The 15943-nt window shown below is 57.7% G+C and overlaps 10 protein-coding genes across 10 annotated transcripts in view; 3 read left to right on the top strand and 7 right to left on the bottom strand.

Moving 5' to 3' along the window:
* PHYSODRAFT_253943 (hypothetical protein) overlaps positions 1-643 on the bottom strand; it is a gene marked incomplete at both ends in the record, with an annotated part of 1302 nt that extends 659 nt beyond the window's left edge. Inside the window, one exon of the mRNA XM_009539005.1 lies at positions 591-643. Within this exon, the coding sequence (XP_009537300.1) occupies positions 591-643 (53 nt within the window). The remainder of the gene's footprint in view (positions 1-590) is intronic.
* Positions 644-657: 14 nt separating this feature from the next.
* Positions 658-1149, top strand: PHYSODRAFT_253916 (hypothetical protein; the record flags this gene model as incomplete). Its single annotated transcript, XM_009539004.1, has 1 exon — positions 658-1149. A coding segment is annotated over one exon (492 nt), but the record flags the coding sequence as incomplete, so codon positions are not given.
* Positions 1150-2638: 1489 nt separating this feature from the next.
* On the top strand, positions 2639-3526 carry PHYSODRAFT_319425 (hypothetical protein; the record flags this gene model as incomplete). Its single annotated transcript, XM_009539003.1, has 1 exon — positions 2639-3526. One exon carries the CDS (start codon positions 2639-2641, stop codon positions 3524-3526), a length of 888 nt encoding a protein of 295 aa, XP_009537298.1.
* A 761-nt stretch (positions 3527-4287) lies between these two features.
* PHYSODRAFT_372907 (hypothetical protein) lies at positions 4288-4641 on the bottom strand (the record flags this gene model as incomplete). The annotated part of the gene is made up of 1 exon (XM_009539002.1): positions 4288-4641. A coding segment is annotated over one exon (354 nt), but the record flags the coding sequence as incomplete, so codon positions are not given.
* Positions 4642-5590: 949 nt separating this feature from the next.
* PHYSODRAFT_375818 (hypothetical protein) lies at positions 5591-5971 on the top strand (the record flags this gene model as incomplete). The annotated part of the gene is made up of 1 exon (XM_009539001.1): positions 5591-5971. A coding segment is annotated over one exon (381 nt), but the record flags the coding sequence as incomplete, so codon positions are not given.
* A 471-nt stretch (positions 5972-6442) lies between these two features.
* Positions 6443-7210, bottom strand: PHYSODRAFT_319422 (hypothetical protein; the record flags this gene model as incomplete). Its single annotated transcript, XM_009539000.1, has 1 exon — positions 6443-7210. The coding sequence occupies one exon, from the start codon at positions 7208-7210 to the stop codon at positions 6443-6445; it is 768 nt and encodes a 255-aa protein (XP_009537295.1).
* Positions 7211-8183: 973 nt separating this feature from the next.
* On the bottom strand, positions 8184-9487 carry PHYSODRAFT_253880 (hypothetical protein; the record flags this gene model as incomplete). Its single annotated transcript, XM_009538999.1, has 3 exons — positions 8184-8590; positions 8659-8950; positions 9065-9487. 3 exons carry the CDS (start codon positions 9485-9487, stop codon positions 8184-8186), a joined length of 1122 nt encoding a protein of 373 aa, XP_009537294.1.
* Positions 9488-10758: 1271 nt separating this feature from the next.
* Positions 10759-10938, bottom strand: PHYSODRAFT_412106 (hypothetical protein; the record flags this gene model as incomplete). The annotated part of the gene is made up of 1 exon (XM_009538998.1): positions 10759-10938. A coding segment is annotated over one exon (180 nt), but the record flags the coding sequence as incomplete, so codon positions are not given.
* Positions 10939-12003: 1065 nt separating this feature from the next.
* PHYSODRAFT_306792 (hypothetical protein) lies at positions 12004-13020 on the bottom strand (the record flags this gene model as incomplete). The annotated part of the gene is made up of 1 exon (XM_009538997.1): positions 12004-13020. The coding sequence occupies one exon, from the start codon at positions 13018-13020 to the stop codon at positions 12004-12006; it is 1017 nt and encodes a 338-aa protein (XP_009537292.1).
* A 1315-nt stretch (positions 13021-14335) lies between these two features.
* PHYSODRAFT_288948 (hypothetical protein) lies at positions 14336-14915 on the bottom strand. Its single transcript, XM_009538996.1, has one exon. The coding sequence runs from the start codon at positions 14888-14890 to the stop codon at positions 14345-14347; it is 546 nt and encodes a 181-aa protein (XP_009537291.1). The 5' UTR covers positions 14891-14915; the 3' UTR covers positions 14336-14344.
* Positions 14916-15943: the final 1028 nt, after the last annotated feature.

Here is a 15943-nt window from a genome sequence, read left to right as displayed (position 1 = left end):
CCGACCTGAGCACACCGAACCAAAACACCCATGCTGATGTACCGCTCAATATCTCAGGCATGCACTCCCAGCAGCAACAGAGGCAGCTGGAGACGCCGCTTAGCTCCTGTACAGACGCTGGCGGCCTGCAGTCAGCTAAGCCGTGCTCTGTGTGCGAGTTGTCATTGCGTCGCGGTGGCCAAGACAACACTGCGTGGTCTCCACTACACCGAGAGTTGCGCACGCACCCCCAGAACTCGGTGGTGCAGCGAGTTGCTGACGATGACTGCAGCCTCGGCCGACGCTACGATCATGCTAGGTTTTGATCACCAGCGGGGATTGCGGGGGACTCGACGTCGAAGTTGGACATGTACTGGCGAACGCTTCCGCCTTTGGTAAGCTGGCATCAAGTGAGGGCGGTGGAAGCTTCGTCCGCCGCACGCTGCGGGTTGATGCAGCCACTCGGGAATTTCCACCGCCAGCACAACCACCACCTCGTCCAGCCTGAAGCCCTTCACCACCTTCTCCGCCGCCGTCGTAGCTGCTCTTGCCGCCCTCACCGACAACGCCAACGCCATGCAAGCCTACCTCAGCTACATCCCCAACGGTGTCCGAGCTCCTGCGAGAAGAGGGAGCCCCCTCTTCTCGCAGGAGCTCGGACACCCGGGCAACGACAGCTCCCAGTACACGGACTTCGCCACCGCCTTCGAGGCCGTCGGACTCTCCTGGACCGCCGACTTCTGCGCCGACACCTTCCCCAACTCGGACATGACCAACGGCGAGGCCTTCGGAGACCCGTGCTGCACCTGGTCGCAGGGCGGCACGCCCGACTTCACCGTCACGCCCTTCACCACGGACCCCACCACGGCCACCGTGTGCGCAACGTCGACGTCCACGGCGGCATCGACGACGTCCTCCGCCACGACGGACACGACCACGCCAACGTCAACCGCTTCGTCGGCCGCTACTGCTGCGACCAGTGCTGAGACGTCCACTGCCTCGTCGTCCACGTCGGACACCACGACAACCTCGACGGCATCTTCGGCCGCCACGGGCAGCGCGACGACGCCCACCACGACAGCTCCTTCGACGGACGACTCGACCACTACTGGCGGCGGTGGCTGCCGAGCCAAGCCATACTCGGGCACGAAGAGTGGTCTGCGCGCTTAAGCACGTAGACGGTCTTCATGCTGCTGAGTGTCTTCTCGTTGGTGGTGTTACTGCATAGAGCGGCGGGAGTTGTAGTGAGTGATAATGAATACCATCCAGTGAAGTGATCCCAAAAGTCTCAAATCGGGTCTTCATCCTCGATCCTCCAAGTCGCGCCAGCTGAAAGCAGCGAACAAACCCGTCAACCACCCGAGGGGGCCCCGCCAGAATGGGAGCCCAAGGCATCCGCTAATTCTCCAGTCAACCGCTGCATCCAGGGTCGGCCTTTCGTGCAGCAGCTCTCGTGCATCGCTCCCCTATCGCATGAGACGTCCGCCATACTCAGGCGGAGGCTAGTGTAAAGGTTTCCCCCAGACTAAAACCCAGCAGCGTGCAGTCGTTGAATAGTGTCTAGGCGATGACACCACATCTCCGGCATTCATGGAGCTTGCCATCATCGGAAGGACGTTAATCTTTAATACATATTTAAGTACACAACTTAGTCGCTAAAAACGTGCAGTGTATCAAAAGATTTGGGCTTTAGTTTCAAGTTTCGGAAATGTAGAGCAGCAACTTAGATCACCACGAAATCCAAATACGCTGGAAGTGACGGCCACACACCTTTGGTTAAACGAGGTGTCGCTTGCCGGAGGACTCGAGTACCGGTATTGCGGCGGGGGTCCCCGGCAGAACCAGTTCAAATTTTCTGCGACTTTCCCTCCGCTTATCGCGATTCGTTCTTGGTCACCTCTACGGATTTGACCCTCGGAATCTGGGGTGCAAACGTTGAAGCTTTCGCGCAACTATTACGACTCCACGACACCAGCAGTAGAGCGCTTCGTCTTCCGCCCTGGCAGCTGTAATATCGTAGAGCAACCAAAAGGAAGTCACCACCAAAATCCCTGCGCAGGCACACTTCGACTCGAAGACTTCGGTGTCTCCTTGCCTGGCCCCTCCAACCAACTCATAGCACCCCTTATCATTAGAAAACTTGTCACCAAGCGAGTAAGCGAGTACTATCTTAATCAATGCAACCAAAATTATTTTGCATGGAGATTAAATGAGGAAATTATCAAAGCGGGATGTGGGCGACTTGTGGAGACTTGCTTCCATCGCCTTCCGCGGTAAATACAGATGAAATTCACCAGCTTCTTGAGCGTGAACCTCCTCACCAAGTTGCGACAAAAGCCAACGTCGAAGCTGTTCTTCGTGTTGAAATGTTGGGGGTACTGTGTATCGGCATTCCTACAACATCCGGTAAATTGACGCCCCGTCACTTGATCCCTGTAAAAATCTCCAGCCCATTGAAAGTCCCATCGTGTTCGAGCTCTTGGGCGCTTGCAACGATACCCCCATCCGACGGAGGATCTTTCGCAATGGTACCAGCCAGCGGGCCGACGATTTGGCTCTGCAGCTCGCTCGCTTCCCGGAGGACGTCATTCTGCAATTTGCTTCGCACCTCCAACCAGCTCCCAGCCAGCTCTTTTCAGACTCTCAACCAATCTACACAATGAAGACGTACGCCGCCCTCGCCGCCTCTGCGCTCATCGTGGCCGCCACCATGAACTCGGCCACGGCCATGAAGTCGTACCTCGAGGACCTCCCAAACGGCAGCCTGTTCACGCAGGAGCTGGGCCACCCGGGCATGGACAGCTCCAAGTTCACCGAGTTCGCGACGGCGTTCGGCGCCGTGGACCACACGTGGTCGGCTGACTTCTGCGGTAAGACGTTCCCCGGTGCGTCCATGACGAACGGTGAGGCCTTCGGCGACCCGTGCTGCACGTGGACGAAGGGCGGCAAGCCCGACTTCACGGTGTCGCCTTTCACGACGAAGCCTACCAAGGCCACGACGTGCGCTTCCGGCGGCAAGACGGGTGCCGGAGGTTCTGCCGCTGCTCCTTCGGCCGCTGGTTCTAGCGCGGAGACGCCTTCGACCGGTTCTAGCGCTGAGACTCCTTCGACTGGATTTAGCGCAGAGACCCCTTCGACTGAGCAGGGATCGGGTGCCGAGACCCCCTCGACTGAGGAGAGCTCGGGTGCTGAGACGCCATCGACTGAGGAGAGCTCGGGTGCTGAGACGCCTTCGACTGGCGAGAGCTCGGGCGCTGAGACCCCCGCCACTGGTCCGAGCGAGGAGACGCCGGCTACCGGATCGGGCGAGACTGAGAGCTCGGGTGAGACCGAGAGCTCTGGCGAGACTGAGAGCTCCGGCGAGACGGACACTGGCGCTTCGTCGGTGTCGCAGTTCACGCCTGCCACGGAGGCTCCCGCCTCTAGCACCGGCGGCTCGAACAGCTGGAGCACGCCATCCACGCCCTCGACCGGCGGCTGGGGCGCTCCTCCTGCCACTGGCGGTGGCTGCGCTGTCAAGGGCGCCCGCCGCAAATTCCGTCACTAAGCAGTGACCGACGACATCCAAGTGATCTTCTGGCCGTCGGGTTGCTAGCTGATCGTATATGTTGTGTGTAGTTCCAGCCGAGAGAGAGAACGAAGTCTCTAGACACTGTCGTAATAGAACAAAGAAACCTTCCGGAACTCTTTTGACTTAAGTAGCGTAAGGAATCGATGCAGCGTTGGTATTGTATTCATTCCTCTAATCGCCGTGTTGTCTCTAAGTTGTGTTCGTGAGACGATGCATATTGATCGCTTATTGACCGCTGATAGTTTTGTCATGCTATGTTGTGCAGGCACCGCTTTGGAGTGCCACCGTCGTGATAATGGCTACCGAGGTACTGATACCGCGAGCTATAACGCTGTCTTGATAAAGGTTATGACGATCACAAGTTCATAGGCGCACTAACCGGTCAAAGGGGTTCGCTGAGCGCAAGTACATTAACTTCGTTACTCTCGAGGTCGACACTAGGTAGATACATACATTGAAGTGGGTGGGGCGTGGCCACTCTAAACTCTCAAAACGGTGGCGCGTACAGTCATCGATCCGCCGCTCACTTAGTGGCGGAAGCGGTAGCTGCCCTTGCCGTGGCCCTTGCCCGCGCTTCCCTTGGCCGCGCAGCCACCCGACGGAGCAGAGGGCGTCGATGGAGCAGCCGGAACTTCCGTTGCAGCGGGCGCGTCCGTCGTAGCAGGCGCGTCTGTCGTGGTCGAAGTCGAGCTGCCGGCGGTCGATGCAGCCGTGGACTCAGCTGTGGATGCAGCAGTCGACGCAGCAGTCGAGGACTGCGTGGCAGACCCCGAGGCGGCACAGGTCGTGGCCTTGCCGGGCGTCGTCGTGAACGCCGTGACGGTGAAGTCCGGGTTGCTGCCCTTCTTCCACGTGCAGCACGGGTCGCCGAACGCCTCACCGTTGGTCATCGACGCGCCTGGGAACGTCTTGCCGCAGAAGTCGGTACTCCACGAGTGGCCAGCGTCGGCGAAGGCGGTGGCGAAGTCGGTGTACTTGGAGGTGTCCTTGTTCGGGTGACCAAGCTCTTGCGAGAAGGAGCTTCCGTTCGGGAGCTCATCAAGGTACTTGGCCAGACCATTGGCCGAGTCGAACGTGGCGGCCATGACGAGGGCGCTGGCGGTGAGCGCGACAAAGGTCTTCATTGTGGTGCTGCTGAGTAGGCTTTGGTGATGAAACTTGGTCGGCAAATTGGGGAATGAACTCTGGTCTGCTGCTCGAGCCGCTGTCGCGACCAGGTTAATCTGGTGCAGCCCGGCAGAGGTGGTGCCTCTGCATGACCAAGGAGAGCGCCGGGGCGTTGGGCTGTTCGTGAGGGGGGAGTAAAGGCTGGATGGATGGCTTCGCCGCCATGTGGGCCACGCTGTGGCATGATCGGTCGCATGAAGCTGCGCCTGGTCAGATCGGGTGCCTGATCCAACGGAATCTAGCTGCGTTCCGCCATGACACCTGGCCTCGCCTGTCGACTGACACAAAGTCTCCAGTCTCCGTTCTGGTGGTCAGCCCCAGAGTCATCCGAGGTGATGCGGCCGCAGCGGCTGCTCAGGTGCTCGCCCCACAGATGCCGCTTTCGTGCGAGAGTTCAATCCAGCATGCCAGCGCTCCACGCCTTGGCCAGCTACAGTACAGTACCAGTAACTTACAGCAGCGATCGCGTCATGACGCCCCGAAACGGGGAAGCCGCAAAGGCGGTGCCGTCGAACCAGCCGCTAGCTCCGAAGCGCGCGGAACCGCTTCAACACCTGCAACTTGGCCGCCCAACTCACCGGCGGTGCTGAACTCGGTGCTGAATATCTGCCTCAACGCCAGGGATAACCGTTCCGGAGTGAGGCCGGAGCGGGCTTTCGGCGATTCTTGGAGGGGATAACGCCTGCGTTCAGAGCTGCTACCTGTCGGCAATCTTTTTCAAGGCGGTGCGAGATGCAGATATGAAGCGAGGGCGACGCGAAAGCAATGGAGCGATCCAGCTGAGCGAGCAAAGATCACTTTCCAATTCGCTCGGCACAGCGCAGCTCAACCACTGCCTCCCCACCTCCAACTCTGTTCGCAATGAAGACTTGCATCGCCATCACCGCCACCGCCCTCGTCATGGCCGCCACGTTCGACTCGGCCAATGGTCTGGCCAAGTACCTTGACGAGCTCCCGAACGGAAGCTCCTTCACTCAAGAGCTCGGCCACCCGGGCAGCGACAGCTCCAAGTTCACGAAGTTCGCCTCCACTTTCGCCGACGCCGGCCACTCGTGGAGCACCGACTTCTGTGGCAAGACGTTCCCCGGCGCGTCGATGACCAACGGCGAAGCGTTTGGTGACCCGTGCTGCACGTGGACGAAGGGGGGCACCCCGGACTTCACCGTCACGGCATTCACGACAACCCCCACCAAGGCGACGGTGTGCGCTGCAACGACTGAGTCCACGGCCTCGTCGACCGCTGGAAGCTCGACAACCACGACGCCGTCTGCAACAACTTCGCCCCCCTCGACTGCGTACACTGAAGCGCCGACCCCGTCGACGACTACTGCAGCACCTGCTACCTCTGCTCCAGAGTACACTGACGCCCCGACAACGACCCCTTCAACCACCGCCCCGCAAACGCAGAGTCCGTCGTCGGGTGGATGTGCCGTCAAGGCGGACGGTGGCTCGAAGCACAGTAAGGGTGGCAGCAGCTACCGCCGCTTCCGCCACTAAATGTAAGTTTGTTGCATGCGTTGTCGTGAAAAGAGTAGAGTGAATACAAGTATCAGTTGCTAGAAACTCGCAATGGTTGATACACTTGCAAACAAAACGCATCTCCGCAACAACTCAGTCCGTCTATTACGACAACCCCCTACTAGTACTACGACGGCGTCTGGTTGGAGGCTTCTTTCTCTCTGTCCTCTGTTCGACTACACACAACACCTACGATTCAGACACAGTTTAGTGGCGGAACTTGCGGGCGCCCTTGGCAGCGCAGCCACCGCCCGTAGCAGGCGGGGTCCAGCCACCACCGCCAGTCGACGGGGTCTCAGCGGAAGGGGTTTCGGCACCGGAGCCCTGCTCAGTAGAAGGCGTCTCAGCACCAGATCCCTGCTCCGTTGAGGGCATCTCCGCTCCAGAGCTCTCCTCGGTGGAAGGCGTCTCGGCCCCTGATCCCTGTTCAGTCGATGGCGTCTCAGCACCCGAGCTCTCCTCAGTCGAGGGGGTCTCGGCACCCGATCCCTGCTCAGTCGAAGGGGTCTCTGCGCTTAATCCAGTCGAAGGAGTCTCAGCGCTAGAACCGGTCGAAGGCGTCTCCGCGCTAGAACCAGCGGCCGAAGGAGCAGCGGCAGAACCTCCGGCACCCGTCTTGCCGCCGGAAGCGCACGTCGTGGCCTTGGTAGGCTTCGTCGTGAAAGGCGACACCGTGAAGTCGGGCTTGCCGCCCTTCGTCCACGTGCAGCACGGGTCGCCGAAGGCCTCACCGTTCGTCATGGACGCACCGGGGAACGTCTTACCGCAGAAGTCAGCCGACCACGTGTGGTCCACGGCGCCGAACGCCGTCGCGAACTCGGTGAACTTGGAGCTGTCCATGCCCGGGTGGCCCAGCTCCTGCGTGAACAGGCTGCCGTTTGGGAGGTCCTCGAGGTACGACTTCATGGCCGTGGCCGAGTTCATGGTGGCGGCCACGATGAGCGCGGAAGCAGCGAGGGTGGCGTACGTCTTCATTGTGTAGATTGGTTGAGAGTCTGAAAAGAGCTGGCTGGGAGCTGGAAAGCTGTTCTGGTGGTCCGAGGCAAATTGCAGAATGAGTAAATTGGAGGCGGCTCAACTTCTTGCTGTTCGTTCGGCCCGAAGGACGATCTGGAAACCCTACAGCCTGTTTGAGACCGTTACAGTCCGGCTGCTATGGATCCGGTGCCGGATGGGATCCTGGTGACAAACAGCCAGCGAGTGTGTATCGCCTCATGCAGGCAGCCTGCGGCTCGGGCTAGGAGATTAAGTATCCGATGGGACGTTCAATCGACCAGCAGATTAAACAGGTCGCTACGGAATAACCGTCTGGAATGGACCTGTTCATACAAACGAGCAAGCTAACATGCGCCTCCAGCGTCACCACGGAGGCCGGACCACCCGAACCAGCGGCACTTGTATGTTATAGGCACTACACCGTGGAGAATTCACCTCCATGCGCGGAGCAGAAGCTTCGATTCGTTCGAGCTGAGCGCCAGTGTAGCAGTTTAGCAGCATCGCGTGGTGAAGGCGCAAGTAAGGACGGGCAGACTTGTAATCCATCGTGTATTATCCTACAGTATAATACCTTCCCCGATCCTCTTCAACACCACCCCAAGACGATGTCTTGGTTCTGTCGTGAAGACATCCCCTTCATGTCGTCCTCACGATCGGGCAGAGCCTCTACGTGGAGGGGTACTTGTTGACGTGGCGCCAGTGACTCTATAGGTTCCAATGCAACAATGCAATGCTGTTGAATGGCATGCATCTTGTTGTTGTGGCATGATTACCGCTACGTGATAATGGCAGGGTTGCCGAATATTGCATTGTTATCTATTGCAAGCAAGAAGAGAGAATAGATAATTGAACATCAAACTAAACAAACCCGCAATAGAATATCGACATACTTCACACAGCAAAATAGATTATTGGTGCAATGTCAGTGTCTTGATGGGTTACATACTATCATTTACTCCGCGCTCTCAACAGTGCGCGCGTCCCAAAAATCGGCATTCTGCCGCAGGAACAGCAGCATCTCCAGCGTGTACGGCTGCAGTGCGTGGCGCTGCAGCCCAAACGTGGCACGAGCGATGCTAAAAAATCGCTCGACCACGTTGGACGTGGGCGGAATGGACGCCAGCAGTTCGTAACATGGTTGATGCTCTTCCAGGAGCCGACGCTTTTGCAGCCGCTCCACGAAGGGGATGCTGGCCTCCTCATCCTTCTCTTCTTGCTCGCCCTCGCCCGCTGGTGGAGCCGCCAAGAAGCGCTCCAGCGCCGCCTTCTTCACCCGGGTCAGCCGCTTGGCTTGCCCCTTGAGCACCTTGACGCAGCCCGCCTCGAAGTCGGGGCTGTGGACGATGTCAGCCCGCGGTGCTACAATACAAAACAAACAATTAATATTAGTAAATGTACCAATAACGCATAATAGACAAAAAACGTACCGAGATAACGGGCGTACGAGGGCTTCGCGGCAATGAGCCCGTCGAACCAGACGCGAACGTCGAGGAGGTTTGCGTCAGCGCCTTGGAGAGCCTTCAACACGGACTCCACGTCCTTCAGCTCGCCGAGCAGGTCCCGAAGCCGCCGCTTGGACGCCGCCGGGGGAAGGAGCTCGGCCAACTCGTCGTCCTCCGCGTCGATGAATGGTAGAAGCTCGAAGTAGCGGTTAATCATCGCAAAGGTCGAACCCCAGCGGGTTTGCTGGCGGATGATTGGTCGAGGTCGGTCTTGAACCTGCAAGCACCAAAGTGTAAATTTCAGTTAAGTAACACTAACTAACAAAAATAACAGGAAATATACAAATACTAACCGGGGTTTTGCAGAATGGAGGAGGGTCCGCAGCTTTACCATCAGCGCCTGTACCATGTCGACATCTTCAGCGCATTCGCTCAGCCGGGCGGCGACGGCTCGGTTGAGTCGGTGGCTTGCACACCCGACTAGCGGGACGTCCATCAGCGTAGGGAGGCGGCGGTTGACGCCGCAATTATCTCCCACCAGGAAGAGAACCTGGTCCAGGCGCTTCTGATAGTCGCGCGCTAGCATCGTAGCCAAGAAGGTTTGATGACTAGCCGCGAAGAAGTCGTCGGTCTCATCGTTGACGAGTGGTGCCATGCAGAGCAAGGGGCACCTCAGAACCCCATCAACCTCGTAGCACGCGAAGACCGCGATGTAGTGCTCCGAGTCGTGGCTCCACCCGTCAACGATTAGACCAAACTCCTCCGGCATCTCAGCCGCGATCGCGTGCTCGACGCAGCGCGTCACCGCGTCCATGACGCGCCGAAGCGTTTCAACAGAGACAGGCTGGAGGCGCGTGTAACTAGATGCAAAGTGTAAACACATATTAGTTAATTGCCAAACAGTACATATTCAGTAGAGAGCTGGGTCGTACCGTCTTGCGAGCTTGCTCTCGCAAAATGATAGCGGTAGGTTGCACTTCACCAGCCACTCCAGGCACCTGAACAAGTTCTGGGCAGAATGGCGGACGTAGTGAGCAAGAGAGCCCGTCTGACCGGGTGTTGCCGCCAGCATCTCCTCCGAGTACGAGGGGTGCTCGCGCCTGATGTCGTGTAGGAAAACACGAGTTTACGAGTCCTCGCCCTATCAACCGAAGTCTCTAGGACGAGCCCTACCAACAACACACGCCGTCTCCGAAGAGAAGGCGATAGATTGTCGGGATAATAAACCTGAAGACCAGGTCCGATCCCTTATACGGGCTGGAATCTGCCTCCCTGTGTGTTGCGGGTCAGGTAGGTTTACCCTTCGTTAAAATATAAGAGCACCCTTAGCCACGAGCTACGGCTAGGATGCAATGTGTAATTCGTGCTTCCGCACTAAACCTCTGTGGTCCCTCAGAAAGGAAGGGTACCAGGCCAATCGAAGCCTCTTACAGGGGCGCCGGGGCGAAGCCTCGGCTAGAAGTCAAATACACTAGGGGGGGGGGGTCCTTGCCTCACACTCAGTCAAACTTACAACTGTACACAGAGGTCACTAATACCTCCCAACACTCGGCCACCTACTCACTCTTGGCCTTACCAGTATGAACACTCCGTCAATGCACCTTACGCTCACCGGCAGACATACCCCGTGCAGCCGAGTGTATCCAGACCCTACGCTAAGCTTAGTGACTTACCGTAGACGGACTTGACCCTTGTGTGGCTTGGGGGAAAATTCTGCTCTGTTTAATGATTAGAGGCTGTCAAACCTCTCCTATAGCTAATCCCTAAGGTCTATACAAATATCAAGTGTGGACCGAGCTATCGAGCTGATCCTACAATCGGACGAAGCTTCGTCCTAAATCCGAACTCCTACTGGGCTTAAAGTGTACCCACTATGAAACTTCGGAGGCCTCGGCAGCCGGTTTATTTTGACCCGCCGAGACCCTCCTGTCACTCCGTAGGCTCTATCAATCTTCTGGGCACTAACGCGCGGGGAATGTGACCGACCAATCAGAGCCCTCGGCCAGCCATCTCTCGCAAGCTCAAGGCAGTTAGACCTCGGCCGGAACTCGCCCGGCCGCAGTCATTTCCCGATCTCACACTGATATGCTGCATCAGGTTCGAGTACCCCGTCCCGGTGACTCGCTTCCTGACCGCACCGCACCGGCAACGGAAGTACTCGAGAATGACCTCATCGTACTGGTCGCGGCACGGCCGGAAGTAGAAGTTGAAGACCTGCATGTTAGTGAAAGCGGCCGTGCGAGGCGGACGGGGGGCTGCGAGCATTGTGGCGGCTCGTGGTGGGCTTGGTGGCGGGTTGTCGGCTTCCAGTGGAATGAAAAGTGGGGAGAGTTGGTATGGTCGAGCTCAAGCCATGGGTTTGTAGGATGGTTGGCTGCAGTAGCCCACAATACATAATCGAAGATGTTATGCTCTACTCAAAAGATAACTGGTAGATAGCGGTTAAGAACATGTCAATAAATTATTGATTCAAATCTATTGCAATAATTTCAGCACCATTTATTTTTCGGCATCCCTGGATAATGGTGGGCAACCTGGCACAGGCAATCTTAAAGGGTATCAATTTAGTAAAGGGCGAATGCTTTCAAACTGCAGAAGCGAAGGGATGCTGTGTGTTGATACTTGCTTGTTCATTTATTAATATACCTACTGTACACAAGCATCACCTTGATAACAGATACCTTCAACAAGCGTGTCCCCTATGATAGGATAGGGGCCCTATCCATCTCTGATGGTCTTTAGGAATTCTGTAGGGTACGCACTTCAAGAGATTGAGAGCGATCACGTACAGCCTCCACCAAGCTTCCATGCAAAGCGCGACGAGCGCATTGGCATGAGGAGGAAGTGATAAGGCTCGAGTGGCCTTCAACCCCCCGCGTGTCCGATTGTGGCACCCCCAGGGGGTGACATCGGCCCAGCAGGGAATAACCTCTTGGTCTTATCTTTTGTTGATGGCAAACTTGATCTGGCCGAGCCGATTCGGTGAGGACGAAGGCAGCGAAAGCGGATATGAATCAACACATCGGACTCTGGCCCAGAGCGACTGGTGTGCTGGAAACTATAGGCTCGGTAGAATACCTTTTGGTGGTACCCCACCCCACCCCCGCCCGAGGAAAACTTCCCCTCAAATATTCTTCTGAAACCTCAGTGGCCGTGCAATGTTGGAAGACAAGAAGCGTTGTTCACCTACGAATGCGTAAGCTTAGAAGTAAAATCGTGGACCAAAAATTCGCGCTGTCTTACTACATTTACATTTGCGCTAACAACAACCGCGTCATATCTGCAGCTTCACGCACGAAACAATTCCATCAGAAGTTCATACGTGAGCGCCTACTCGCTCTGCTGCGCCGTGTCGGTCGAGTTGTTCGAGCCTGCATACGACAGAATCGCGCTCTTCTCCGACTTGGCCCGGGCCTTGGCAGCCTTCATCTCGGCCTTCTGCTGGGCCTTAATCTTCCGCCACTCGGCCTTCATAGCTTTACGCTTGGCCTTGCGCTCAGCCTCCGCCTTGTGCCGGGCCGCTTTAGCCGCCTGCCGGGCGTCCTTCGACTTCTTAGAGTCGTCGTCGTCATCATCGTCGTCGCCGTCCTTCTTGACTTTACCGTTGGTCTTGGACTGCGTCTCGCTCTGCGTGACATCATCTCCACTGGACGACGCAGCTCCCTGCGTGACATCACCACCCGAGGACTTCTCACTGCTGCTGTTGCTCTCCTCCTCCTCCTTCTCGTTCTTCTTCTCCTTCTTGCTGCTTGCTTCGGACGCGTCCGAGCTGCTCTCCGTCTCACCACTGGACGAAGAGAGCGTGCTATCTGTGGACTCGCCACTGGACGAAGTAACCGAGCTGCTCTCCGTGGACGAGGACGCAGCCTCGTCGCTTGAGGACGTGGCCGCCTTGCTTCTCGACGACGAAGCAGTGCTGGCCTCAGTTTCGCTGCTAGAAGACGAGGTCTCGCTGGATTCGACCTCATCACTCGACGAGGAGACGGAGCTAGTCTCCGTGTCGTCGCCGCTGTGGGAGGAGGTAGCAACCCCCTTCTTCTTGGACTTGGAGGCGGCGCTGCTCTTCGTGGTTTGGTCGCTCTCGTTGCTGTCGTCGGTGCTGTCGCTGGTGGCACCCTCGTACGGCTTGACCGTTCCCTGAGCTCCGGAGCCCATTCCCGAGACGTCCGAAAACGTTTCCGACAGGGGCGCCTTGGTCGCCGACGGGTCGGAAGCGTCCAAAGCAGCGGACGAAGACCCCGACGCAGAGACGGAAGTGGCTTGGCCCAACTCGCGCGCGTCGGACATCGAGACGCACGCGACCAGCGCCGCAAAAGCCGCGGCTCGTTGGAAGTTCAGGGCGACCATGTGTGCTTGCAGTCAATAACCCGACTGGGGAGATTGGAAACTGAACGAATGCATTGCAATTGAACGCACATGTTCATGGTCCCTCCTCGGCCGTGTGGAATTGTGTTATCTCGGGATGGGATTCCGGGCGCAAACCATTGGCGTTCTGCATGCAGCGATCGGGCATTTGGAGCGGATGGGATTTGAGAAGTCGGTCCCTCGGCCTCGATTGCCATCGGGCCCCGATTCAGGGGGGGGGGGGGTATCGGTGACTTGCCACAGTTCTTGTTGGTCTTGAAGATTGATCCTGCTCGTTCTCCTGCGTGTCCCTCCTATCTTGACTCTGCTCGTCGTCCCCACTTACAGAAGCAGCTTCATCGTCACTCTCACTTCTATACCGTGGCTCTTCATTTTTCTCGGCGTTCTCACACTCTCCTTGTTCTGATGACGCACTTGTTTGCTGTTCCCGGCCATTGGGCTCTCCTTCTCTGGCGTTTTGACCGCTTTCTTCCGTTATTTCGCGTTCGAGGTGCCGTTCATGGTCATCAGCTGTCGTTTCTCTTCTCGCTGCCCACCTCGGTCGTCCACCATCGATCTTGGACCTCCATCCTCGCCACTCCTTCCGGGGTCCGGATGGAGAGGCGGAGGCATTGCTCCTTGCCTCAGTTGACTTGGTTTCAGTATACTTCAACCCCTGCACTTGTGTCACTCTCGATCCCTCCAGCCTGTGCTCAGCTATTCGGGGCGTGCGCTAAAATCGAAAGTGTTTCATATCGGTGCCAGCGCGACAACTCGAACGAAGGAAGAGCACTTACGGCGCGCACGCTTCCAGCACGAATGAGACGCAATCATGGTTCTCGAACGCCTTTCCTCGGATGGGACCAACTCCGGACGCCGGGAAATCCAGCGGACCAGGGACCCCATGATGGAGTGCTTCACTCTTGCCGCCCACCGAGATGAACTCGAATGAGAACGGGCCTGGCGGAAAGTGTAGCACGTGTATTATAGCATCTATCAGCAAGCAGCACCGCCTTGAACGCCTTGAACACGGGGAAGTTTCCGCCCCCCCTGGTTTAACGAAAGGCACCACCTCCACACACGATGGAAGAAAGGAGTGAATGAAGGGCAAACGCAGAATAACTATACTTCTTAACACGAAAAAGCGGGCGGGCAGCTCCATTTCATACCGCTGTCACGTCGACACAACTATCGTACGCTGGCAGGTGCATCGTCGCTCTAGGACCCTCGCGGTGAGATTTTCTTGTGTTCCGTCCGGGAAGACATCTATCGACCGCGCCGTTCCATTTATCGTAGCACGTAGGGAAGAACTGGCGCCGCTATAAGCTTACTCGCAGTACTCGGACGAGTCCGTCACAGCGGTGTTGTCCGTCGTGTTGCTGCTGGCGGCCTGCTGCGTGGCCGAGTCGTCCGTGGAGCCGCTGGCCGCCTCACTGGTCGTGGTCGAGGTTGTGGTCTCCTCCTGAGCGGCGCTGGTCGTGGTCTCCTCCTGAGCGGCGCTGGTCGTGGTCTCCTCCTGGGTCGCGCTGGCCGCCGTGCTGGTGGCCGTGGACGCGGACGCGCACGTGGTGCCGTCCGTGTTGGGCTCCGTGAGCGTGTAGTCCGGGTCGCCCGACGTCCAGGTGCAGCACGGGTCGCCCAGGGCCTGGCCGCACGTGACGGAGCCACCGGGCCACGTCTTGGAGCAGACCGTGGCCCACTCGGTGCCGTCGTCCGAGAAGAGCTGGCCGAAGTCCGAGTAGCCCGTGTCCGTGTGGCCCAGCGACTTGCCGATGTTTTCGCCGTTCGGGATGAGCTCCATGTAGCTCGAGTAGGCGGACGCGGTCTGCACGAAGGCGGCCGCGACGACGGCGATCTGAACGGTGGACAGCATTATCAAAGAGGAGTGAGGAAGCTCTCGGTGTCTCTGTGTGCGCGCTGTCGTAAGGCGAAATGAGGATTGGGGGCGTGCCTGGTCGGATCGGCGCAGGACAATTCAATCCGGCGGTGGCGAGGAGACCAGACTTTTACGGATGCCGGGATGGCGATCGGCTGCTTTGCGGCGGCTTTTTCCCTCGGTCGCTTCTCTGAAGACGCATGGCAGGCGTTGCCGCTCGCCAGCTGGGGCCGACGCTGGGAACAAGTGGATGGATGCCTGCACCATCAGAATCGCTGACAGGCTAAAGTCGCACCGAGCTGTACGAGCGCTTGATGGATCAGTGACTGCGGGCGGCTCGATTTGTGAAATGCTTCAGCTTCGGTACATCGCAGGATGCCAGCGCTAGCGCTCTATAACGGGCCAGTTGTACATGTAGTGCGAGAGCTGGCTGCGGACAAAATGCTCACGGAGCTGAGCACGGTCCTCGCGCGCGAAAGCGAGGTGCCAAATATGATCGCAGGGAGTCCAGTGTAGCGCATTGAGACCGTCTGGCGCCCGCGCGATTGAACTCGTTCGTTTGAGCTGCACCACAATACACAAACCGCACACAGCACGGCGAGTTGCATCGGGCCACAACGACTCGGTGTTGATATTAATCGCCACCAGTATCGACGACGTTGCAGCGGCCGCGGAAAAGTTAGGTCTGAGTTGTAGATGTAAAAGCGGCCAGAGCGTGCCCATTGCTTCACGCTTGCTGCGGCACAGCAAATGAACCGTGACTCACGGCTTGCTTCGTAAAGCAAGCCAGCAATGAACCAAGTACTTGTGCGTTTGGCCAAGAGGTCACACCATTCGACATGCTTGAGCATTACTCAATGAACAATAACGCGTTGTGATTCAGATTCAGCCCTCCTTGCGAGGTCTTATACCTTACGCCATGATGGACGTTTGTGAATCCCGGGCAGCGTACACCTCGCGCTTCGCCGAGTTTGGTGCCTTCCAAACTGGAAATCCACGCTGCTGAGCCGGCGCCACTCGATCTAAAATCCGATCAGAAAGCGGCACCGC

The sequence above is a fragment of the Phytophthora sojae genome (genome assembly GCF_000149755.1).
Source record: "Phytophthora sojae unplaced genomic scaffold PHYSOscaffold_12, whole genome shotgun sequence".
Lineage (NCBI taxonomy): Eukaryota > Oomycota > Peronosporomycetes > Peronosporales > Peronosporaceae > Phytophthora > Phytophthora sojae.
Note: the sequence above shows the minus strand (reverse complement) of the source record. Positions and strands in the feature narration are given on the sequence as shown.